The 10,926-nt window shown below is 45.5% G+C and overlaps 1 protein-coding gene across 1 annotated transcript in view; it reads left to right on the plus strand.

The window, feature by feature from the left end:
* The window catches only part of KLHL33 (kelch-like family member 33), a 7,168-nt gene extending 3,401 nt beyond the window's left edge, over nt 1–3,767 (plus strand). Inside the window, exons 2-4 of the mRNA XM_011957926.1 lie at nt 1,860–2,784; nt 2,909–3,076; nt 3,177–3,767. Coding sequence (XP_011813316.1) covers nt 1,904–2,784; nt 2,909–3,076; nt 3,177–3,729 — 1,602 coding nt within the window. The 5' untranslated portion in view covers nt 1,860–1,903 and the 3' untranslated portion in view covers nt 3,730–3,767. The remainder of the gene's footprint in view (nt 1–1,859; nt 2,785–2,908; nt 3,077–3,176) is intronic.
* Nucleotides 3,768–10,926: the final 7,159 nt, after the last annotated feature.

The following is a 10,926-nucleotide window of genomic DNA, read 5'->3' on the forward strand; positions in this document are numbered from 1 at the left end:
ACCCAGGAATTAATCAAGGACTATGCTATTCTCAGTTGCATGTCTCTTAAGCTTCCTTTAATCTAGTACAGTCCTCTCTCCCTTTTTTTTTATTACTTTATATATTGATTGGTAAAGACAATAACGTGTAAGATTGGTTATCCTGGGTCGGGCGCGGTAGCTCATGCCTATAATCCCAACACTTTGGGAGGCTGAGGCAGGCAGATAACTTGAGGCCAGGAGTTCAAGATTAGCCTATCCAACATGGCAAAACGCTGTCTCTACTAAAAATACAAAAATTAGCCAGGCATGGTAGCGTGTGCCTGTAGTCCCAGCTAATCCAGAGGCTGAGGCACGAGAATCACTTGAACCTGGTGGGTGGAGGTTGCAGTGAGCCGAGATTGCACCACTGCACTCCAGGCAGGGTGACAGAGTCAGACCCTATCTTAAAAAAAAAAAAAAAGAAGATTGGTTATTTTATAAAATGCTCCATTTTCTTGATTTGTATGGTTTTTCCCCCCATGGTTATGTCTAAATTGTTCCTTTAGCCTTTCAATTTCCTATAAACTTGACTTTAGATCTAAAGAGTTGAACAGATTCAAGTTAAATATTTTGGCCAGAATAATCCATAGGTGATGCTGAGTATGAGGTCTAATTGTTTAACAGCATAGGTTAATAGGACAGTTTCATTGTCATGAGGACCATGCAGATAACCAAGGTATTGGTACACAAGCATGCCTATTGCAGCCTGACAGCAGTGACAGTGGATGGAGATGATCTGCCCAGACAGCCACTGCATGGAAATGAAAAATAAATCACATGCTTTCTCTAGGACTCAACTCAGTTTCCATATTTTATTTATTTATTTATTTATTTATTTATTTATTTAGAGATGGAGTCTCGCTCTGTCACCCAGGCTGGAGTGCAGTGGTGCAGTCTCAGCTCATTGCAACCCTCGCCTCCCAGGTTCAAGGGATTCTCCTGCCTCAGCCTCCAAGTAGCTGGGATTACAGGCACCTGCTATCATGCCCAGCTAATGTTTGTATTTTTGGTAGAGATGGAGTTTCACCATGTTGGCCAGGCTGGCCTTGACTCCTGACCTCAAGTAATCCACCCACCTCAGCCTCCCAAAGTGCTGGGATTACAGGCATGTGCCACCACACCCAACCAGTTTCCTTATTTTAAAGGGAATAATTGAATTAGATTATTTTGAAGGTTTCAAGTTTCAGATCTCGTGATTCTATAAATTATACCAAGAACAGGAGAGGGTTATGCAGAGAAAAGCTGGAACACGTGGAAAACATTAAACACTAAATCTTAGGCAAGAGGAGACAGCAATCCGATGAGGTTGGACTACGGCCATTCCCGAGTGGTGCCACTTTCCCAGCAAAATCTAACAGAATGGCTTACAGTTTTGGCTCTTGAAATTGTAAAGAATTTTATTTTGTGCACAATACAGACAGACCTATATAAGTTGTATATTGGTCTTTTCCATTTATTTTGTGCCCCTCTTAGCAAATGCTTTCTTCTCAACCTGATTCATCAAGACTCTTTTTCTAACTGATCTGACCAAAAAGACTAAAGCAATGTTTATCAAAGTGTCTTCAGACCACTAACATGAGAATCACATATGGTTACTTGAAGTGTTAAAATACAAATTTCTAGGGTCTCCATCCAGAACTGTTGAATCAGAATCTCTGGGAGTGAGCCACTGAAACCCACATTTTAACAACTACCCCATGGTATTCTGATGCACACCACAGTATGGCCTGTAGCAGCGGGTGGCTTGGAGAGCCACAGTTGGAGGTACCAAGTTGGGGTAGTGCCTATCGGTCTTGCAACACTTTGAGTCCTCCTCTATTTCTTCTCCCCTCCTACAGTGCACCGAGCCGCCCTGGCCTGCGGCAGTGAGTTCTTTGGGGCCATGCTCCTGAGTGGAATGAGGGAATCCCAGGGCACAGAGGTATCTCTGCGGACCATCTCCACCCAGGACCTGCGACTCCTCGTCTCTTTTGCTTACTCTGGAGTTGTGCGGGCAAGGTGGCCAGGACTACTGAGAGCTGCCCAGGCTGCTCTGCAGTACCAGAGCTCTTCCTGCCTGGATTTGTGTCAGAAAGGCTTGGCACGGGGCCTCAGCCCTGCCCGTTGCCTGGCCCTGTTCCCCATGGCTGAAGCCCCTGGGTTGGAGAGGCTCTGGAGCAAAGCCCGTCACTACCTCCTCACCCACCTGCCTGCTGTAGCCTTGTGTCCTGCTTTCCCTTCTTTACCAGCTGCCTGCTTGGCTGAGCTCCTGGATAGTGATGAGCTCCATGTGCAGGAGGAGTTTGAGGCCTTTGTGGCTGCACGGTGTTGGCTAGCTGCCAACCCTGAGACCCAGGAGTCAGAGGCCAAGGCCCTGCTGCAATGTGTCCGCTTTGGCCGCATGTCCACCAGGGAGTTGCGGAGGGTGCGGGCAGCCGGGCTACCTCCACCCCTGACCCCGGATCTGTTGCACCAGCTGATGGTAGAGGCTGATGTTCCAGGCCAAGAGAGACGGAGGGAGCCTGACCGGGCACTGGTAGTGATTGGCGGGGATGGGCTCAGACCAGACATGGCCCTAAGACAACCATCCCAAGCAGTGTGGTGGGCCCGGGCCTTCCGCTGTGGCGTGGGACTGGTACGAACTGTTGAGTGGGGGCAGTTGCCTGCCCTGCCTGCCCCAGGACGCTTCCGGCATGGGGCTGCGAGCCTGGCAGGAAGTGAACTCTATGTGTGTGGGGGACAAGATTTCTACAGTCACTCCAACACCCTGGCTTCAACTCTCAGGTACAAGCTTCAAGAGTGGGTAGGGTGTGGCAGGTCCTAAGGTGGGCAGGGAGAGAAATTGCTGGCCTAGCCGACCACAGACACCCAGAGTCACTCTTCCACTCTCTTGTTCTACTGTGTCCAGGTGGGAGCCCAGTCAAGAGGACTGGGAGGAGATGGCTCCTTTGTCCCAGGCTCGAAGCCTTTTCCCCTTGGTGGCACTGGATGGACAACTTTATGCCCTGGGTGGAAGACACAATGGTGTTGCCCTGGACTCTGTGGAGGCCTACAACCCTGAGCTCGACGTCTGGAGGTGAGCAGGCAAGGGGGCATCTGGGAGAGATTAGGAGACTTGGACTAGAAGGAGAGTTGAAGATGCTAGTTGCCTTATCTTGTGTCCTGTTCTCCCTTAGGCCAGCACCTGCACTTCCAGCACCGTGTTTTGCCCACGCAGCTGCGATTTTGGAGGGCCAATTGTATGTGAGCGGTGGCTGTGGTGGGACTGGCCAATACCTGGCCTCATTCCTGCACTATGACCCCAAACTTGAGAAGCCAGGGACATTTCTGAGCCCTATGGGGGTACCTCGGGCTGGCCATGTCATGGCTGCATTGGGTGGGCGGGTGTATGTGGCAGGTGGGCTGGGTGAGACTGGGGACCTGCTAAGCTTTGAGGCCTATGAACTAAGGACTGATAGCTGGACTCACCTGGCACCCCTACCCTCCCCCCATGTGGGAGCTGCAGGTGCTGTGCTGCAGGAGGAGCTACTGGTGCTGGGGGGCTACAGTCACCGTACTTATGCACTCTCCCACCTTATCCATGCCTACTGTCCTGGCCTGGGCCGATGGCTTTGCCTGGGAACTCTGCCAAGGCCTCGGGCTGAGATGCCTGCCTGCATCCTGACACTGCCCACTGTGCAGCACATAGCTGTGGTTCCCACCCCACACCAAACCAAACCTGCTGGGTGAAGAGGGAGCAACAGTGTATGGGGAGAGGAAGGCATAAGAAATAGCCTGACAGAAGGACAGAGATTGTGGGGAGAGAAAAGAGAAGGCTTTATTCTTGATAGTATTTTATTCTCACACTGTGCATTGTGAACTGCTTTTGTGTGTATGATTTCCATTGAGGAAATGGTGGTTCCAGAACTCCTGGGGAACACATACAGGGGAAGGCGAGGCAGCTGAATAGCCAGGTAAGGAAAGGAGACTTGGGAGCAACTCCACAAGGCTTAGGGATTCTTAGGGAAAGTGCATCTGGTTTGAAAGAGAGTTAAGAAGCTTCAGTAGCCAAAGTATAGAGACCATGGGAGGACAGTTGGAAAAACGGTTCTGACCCATTGGTCAAGGGAAAAATGTAGAATGGCCATCCATGAAAGAGTTTGAGGAGTGTGGGAGGAAGGACTGTAAATTGTTCAGCTCTTTTTTTTTTTTTGCCCGGGACTTGCTCCTTTCTCCTCTCCCATCCCTGGGATGCCTAAACCTTCTTAACAATATTCTTTCTCAGGTAATTTTGTAGGCCTGGTCTAGCATTTCCCAGCTGAGACACCACAGGCTGCCCCTGAGAACCTCTTGGTTTCCTTCTGAGGCAGAAGTTCCCACATAGACATGCACAGCACAGGAGCCTGAGAGGCCTGACGGGCCCCCTAGTGCCACGCGGCAGGAGTGTTGTGTGCGGAAGATGATGGGGGCAGAGGCCAAAGGAGGGAGAGGCCCACAGTGGAAAAACAGATGATTTGAGGTTTAAGGAGATGGAATGGAAGAAGTCAGAAGCCTGTCTGGCTTCTTTCTTTCCCTTTGGGCAAATTGAGGAATCAGGAGTGAAAATTAGACCGTTGTTGCCTGAGGTCTCACATGGTGAGAGGATGTGGCAGACAGAAGAGTGAGAAACAGACATGATTTAGAAAAGCCATTTCCCCCTTTCAGTCCCTTTCCTCCAGAGTTATTTTTAAATCCATTTCCCTTTTTCTCGGCCAGGGAAAGTAGTCAGGTGCTTCCTCTTTCTCTATTCCCCCATCCTGCTCTCCCCACTGCCCCTCTTTTTTATTTTTCTTTCTCTTCTTTCTCCCTCACACAGTTATGAATTACCTACTTGGTGGCAGGCACTGTAGAAGGCACCAAGGATACAGAGGTCAGAGAACTCTGACCAGCAGATAAACATTAACAAATACAAGTTTTGAGTAGACTTAGATATATGGACAAGTCTTAGATGTATGTGCAAGTCTTGTGAGAGCCCAGAAGATGGAGCAGTGAACTCTGCCCAGGAAGGCTTCTGTTAGGGAAGGTGTCATCCAATGGGTATATTTTGAACCAGATCTTAAAGGCTGCCTAGAGTCTCACCCACTAGAGAAGGGGGAATGCATTTGAAACAGAAAGAAGTGGGGCATGCCATGCCCTGTTTCTCCATAGCAAAGGGGAAGTGGGTATTCCAGAGGTTCTCCAGATAATTCTGTTGCTCTTGCCACCTACCCTCTTCTCTGGAGCCTTCCTGAGGATAATGGCTTTCACTTAATGATTGTGTATTCCCGCCCTCTACGACTCACCTCTGTCCTTCCTGTCTGCTCTTTCCATTTCTGCTGACTGGACAGCTGAGAGCAAAAAAGGGTCAGTTTGTGTGTGTGTGTAGGTCAATTTTCTTTTTCTTTTTTTTTTTTGAGATGGAGTTTCACTCTGTTGCCCAGGCTGGAGTGCAATGACGCAATCTCAGCTCACTGCAACCTCTGCCTCCTAAGTTCAAGTGATTCTCCTGCCTCAGCCTCCCTGAGTAGCTGGGATTACAGCTATTACATCTGACTAATTTTGTATTTTTAGTAGAGATGGGGTTTCCTCCATGTTGGTCAGGCTGGTCTTGAACTCCTGACCTCAGGTGATCCACCCACCTCAGGTGATCCACCCACCTCGGCCTCCCAAAGTGCTGGGATTACAGGTGTGAGCCACAGTGCCCGGCCTGTGTAGGTCAGTTTTCTATTACCATTGTTTATTAAGATTTTCATGTTTCTAAGGGTGATGAAGGAGTCTCCCTTGCACCTTCTTCATTCTGGCCCCAGAAGTACTTGGCATGTATTTTATTTATTTATTTTTAGATTTCGTTATTTTAGTAAGGTTTTCTCTGTATCTCTATTTAAGATAGACTAGGAATGTAACTGAAAATGAGAAGGGGTAAGTAGGACATATAAGAGATAAGAGAAGGAAGAATAAAGAAAGGGAAGAAGGAAATTGAAGGAGATGAGAAGCTATAAAAATTGGATGAACTTCTATGAACATTTTTTGTGATTTGTACCTAAAGACAGGCTTAAATAAAGACTTCATAGTGACTAAATCTTTCTTATCTGAGTTTCTCTACTATAAAAAGCATTCAAAATAAAATTCCCTGTAATCTGCCTTCTAGGTCTACCACATGATTGAAATCATCTCCCTCCACTGTTACTGTGACCTGCTTCTTACCAAATCTAACAACCTGTGGCCATCTTCATTCTCTTTCATCTTTTCTGCAGGAACTGATTGGCTTGAAAACTAGCTCTTACCCTAAAAGTTTCTCTTCTCCTGGCTTTAGAGATAGCACACTGTCCTGGATGGACCTTCTCTTATTTCTCCAATCCAAAATCCAGTAAGCCAGATCAAAGTGTCCAAGGGGGTGTGGCTTCGTCTCTAGTGGAGCTGATAGCCAAGGATCCACAGGTATGTGGATGTGAGTAGTTCATTGCAGAAAGTTCTGACTTTCAATATTTATCTTTAAAATTGAGGGTAGAGTGAGGAAAGAGGAGATCTCTGACTTGAAGGAGGACCCTGTTCAATAGTCCATTTGTCAGTGAGAAGGGACTGAATATAGGCAAGGTAACAGCCTGGGGCCTCAGCCAGGCAGACTAAGAATAAAATAATATCAGGGTAACATTTCAACCCCAGAAGGGAAGTGGAGTGAGAAGTAGGAACTGGGATAGAAACCATGTATACAGATTGGGCAACCATGGTGGGGACCTGGCAAGGCTAGTTTGATGACTGTAGAGGCCTGGGATTCTTAACTTTGGTGAGTCAGATAATAAGCCAACATGTTCTAGATGCTCTCTAATAGCTCCCTCAACACACTTCCCTCGATCCCCTTTGTTGGTGAGAGTGAAATTTCTGATCTCTCTCTTATCTTTTCAAGGTTGTCTCAGGTACTGGGTAGGACTGGACATGCAGGTTAATGTTTAGTACAAGTAAGTGTGTGGGATTCTATGTTTCCCTTGTCTCCTGTGCCTAGTCCTAGGTTGCTTACGTTCTTCCTTTCCTTTGCTTGAAGCTCCCTGTCGGGAAGCTCACCTCTCCTCTATCTCCAACCTTGATGGTTCACCTGGGTTCTAGTCTGTTTTTTTTCAGTGATTCTCACCTCCATTTAGATGTACCAGCATCGTTAGTTTAGATTCATTATGCTTTATTTGCACTATCATTTCCCCTGTTTCGTGGACCTGAAGCTTTGGAATTATCTTGAGCTTATTCTCCCTTATCTTTTTTTCTTCACTTGACTCATCATGTAATACTGGACTACTGAAATAAAAACTGACTTAGTGTCTTCTCCCAATCTTTGCTATGTTGAATATAATATATATGGAAAATTTTTAGCCAGGTATGGTGACACAAACCTGTCATCCCAGCTACTTGGGAGGCTGAGGCACGAGAATTGTTTGAACCCGGGAGACGTAGGTTGTAGTGAGCTGAGATCGTGCCACTGCACTCCAGCCTGGGTGATAGAGTGAGACTCTGTCTCAAATTAATAATAATAATAATAATAATAATGATATATGGAAATTTGATAGCAAGGAAGATTTTAAAAAATAGAAGAGTAAATTTATGTGAAAATTTCACTAGCTGTGAAACCAAAAATTACTACTTACCCAGACAGACACTCTGGGTTGTAGCAGCAACAATGTCCAATCAAAAGAATGAAAAACTGCCAGGCACTGTGCTACATGCCCATAGTTCCAGCTGCTCAGAAGGCTGAGGTGAGAGGATCACTTGAGCTCAGGAGTTCAAGTCCAGCCTGGATCACATACTGAGACCCCTATCTCAAAAAAAAAAAAAAAAAAAAGGAATAAAGGAAAAATTGCATAGAAAGATTATTTAATAGAATTATAGAATGGAGAGGTTTCAGAGATTATGTAATTCAAACCTTTTGTTACACAGCTTAGGAAATAAAGGTATGTGGTACACTGTCTAGATAATGAAGAGGAAGGCTTTTCATGAAACTAGTCTCTCATATACATTGGGACCAACAGGCAGGCTAAGACAAACATCACAGGTGAGGTCTGTAGACAGGACAGTCATAATTACTCTTTCAGGATCACAGACTATATTCTAAATCCTGTCTAGCCCTTGAGATCAAGAAGCCCTAAGTGAAAAGGTGTGAATTTATCACAGCTCCTGGTAAAACACCTACCAAAAAATTTATAGATGGATAGGTACTTATGTGTATATACATACATACATTTATATCATTAGTGGTGAGATTTATAGTCTCTTTTCTCTGAGAGAAAAATGATCATGGTATTATTACTATAGTTGATTCAGAATATAATAATCTGTATTTCCTATTTGATATGTTTTGGATCTGAGTCCCTGCACATATCTCATGTCAAATTGTAATCCTCAGTGTCAGAGGTAGGGCCTGGTGGGAGGTGATGGGTCATGGGAATGGTTTCCATGAAAGATTTAGCCCCATTCCCTTGGTGGTGTTCTTCTGGTAGTGAGTTTTCATGAGATCTTGTTGTTTACAAGTGTGTAGCACCTCCCGCCTTGCTCTTTTTCTGACTCCTGCTCCTGCCTTGTAAGACCTTTCACGCCTCCTTTGCCTTCTGCCATAATTGGAAACTTCCTGAGGCCTCAGGCCTCCCCAGAAGCAGATGCTGCCATGCTTCCCATATAGCCTGCAGAACCATGAGCCAATTAAACCTCTTTTCTTTATAAATTACCCAGTCTCGGGTATTTCTTTATAGTGATGTGAGCACAAATACAGTATTAGAAGAATGACAAAAAAAAAAAAAAACAACCCCAAAAAGTATAGCCTTGAAAGTGTACTGAGCTAGATTCAGTAACTTGGCTTCAAGTTTCAATTCAATTGTTGCTTTGGTAATTATGAGTAAGTCCTTTAACCAGTTTGAATTCCAAGTTTTACCCCATAAAATAAGCACCATAATGGTATTGTAAACACCACAGTGTTATTATAGCTCATGAACCCCAGAGTTTGGGATAGTCCTAAGGACCTCTAGGCACATTTGGAAAAGTGTGCCTTGGTAATCTATAAATCAAGTTCCTAGGACACATCCTTTTAGATCAGAGAGCTAAATGATGCCAAACAAGGAGGCCAGTGTACTGTAGTGATAGACTCCTGAGACCATGAGTACCGTACAGAAGGTTATCAGCTACTCCAGCCTGATGTACTCCTGAGACAGGGAAGCAGATTCATCTGGATTCCAACTGAGGCCAAGGTATATAGTTAGAGAGCTATGTATCAGTTAGTTGGTGTTTTGTTTTGTTTTGTTTTGTTTTGTTTTGTTTTGTTTTGTTTGAGACAGAGTCTTGCTCTGTCTCCCAGGCCGGAGTGCAGTGGCTCTGTCTCTGCTCACTGCAACCTCCACCTGCCGGGTTCAAGTGATTCTCCTACCTCAGCCTCCCGAGTAGCTGGGATTATAGGCACATGCCTGGCTAATCTTTGTATTTTTAGTAGAGACAGGGTTTCACCATGTTGCCCAGGCTGGTCTTGAACTCCTGACCTCAAGTGATCCACCCACCTCAGCCTCCCAAAGTGCTGGGATTACAGGAGTGAGCCACCACGCCTGGCCTATATATCAGTTTGACTAATTGCCAGGTAGACAATCTAAACCCCAGTACAGACTTTTCAAGCAAACTGTCACTGATGAAAGCCAACTTTTTCATTACAGAGTAAGAACTGCTTGTTTTATTTTTTATTTTTTTGAGACAGAGTCTCACTCTGTCGCCCAGGATGGAATGCAGTGGTGCAATCTTGGCTCACTGCAACCTCTGCCTCCTGGATTCAAGTGATTCTCCTGCCTCAGCCTCCAGAGTAGCTGAGATTACAGGAGTCCGCCACTATGCCTGGCTAATTTTTGTATTTTTAGTAGAGATGGGATTTTACTATCTTGTCCAAGCCAGTCTTGAACTCCTGACCTCAGGTGATCCACCTGCCTCAGCCTCCCAAAGTGCTGGGATTACAGGTGTGAATCACTGTGCCCAGGCTAGAACTGCTTGTTTTAGATTATAGTTATTGTTTGTGCTAGCTATATGCCAGGTGGTATGCTAAGTGCTTTACATATATTATCTAATTTGAATGACAATACAGCCCATAAAAAGTGGGTGCTATTATTATTCCCACTTTATAGATGAGAAAACTAGAAGATTAGAGGAGTTAACCCACCCAAACTCACACAACAGTTTGTAAATGTTGAGCATGTATTTAAACTGGTAGAAGGACTTTATTATGCCCCTCTCTGATGTAGCTCCATCTCCACTTGAGTGGCAAGCTTTATCCATGAAACTCATACATGGGCTCTACAAGTGGGAGCAATGAGTGAGTATAAGTGCCACTGGAGGTTTGGAGACATGGCCTTGAAAAATTAACATCCAATTGCTGTAACGCAAATAGCTGTGAATTTAAAAGATGCTCAGCCAGAGCAAGGGATAGTGGGTTCTTCCTTCCAACAGTTTTTTTCACTTATTAGGATGTATTGAGCTGGAGATTGTTACGAAAATGAGACAGGAGGTGAGACTTTTCAAATGGAGAACCTAACCTGGCCCCCTTTGCCTCATCAGCATCATGTGATCTTACCGCAGACTCAAGGACCACTCTCTGGCCCCATTGAGGCTTGATGAGATTATTAACCTTATTTTCTTCTGCAGCTTAGGTCACACTGCTAGTCAGTAGCAGAGGAGGATTTAAACGTTGATCCATTGGACCAGGTGTGGTGGCACATGTTTCAAGACCCTTGTCTCAAAAAATAAAAATAAAAAAATAAAAAATAAACCCAGATCTGTTGGACTCCAGAATGCATGTTTAAACAACCGTATTTAATATATAATATATTATCTGGCCTGGTGTGGTGGCTCACTCCTGTAACCCCAGCACTTTGGGAGGCAGAGGTGGGCGGATCACCTGAGGTCAGGAGTTCAAGGCCAGCC

This window comes from Colobus angolensis, unplaced genomic scaffold, assembly GCF_000951035.1.
Source record: "Colobus angolensis palliatus isolate OR3802 unplaced genomic scaffold, Cang.pa_1.0 Scaffold451, whole genome shotgun sequence".
NCBI classification, from domain to species: Eukaryota; Metazoa; Chordata; class Mammalia; order Primates; family Cercopithecidae; genus Colobus; species Colobus angolensis.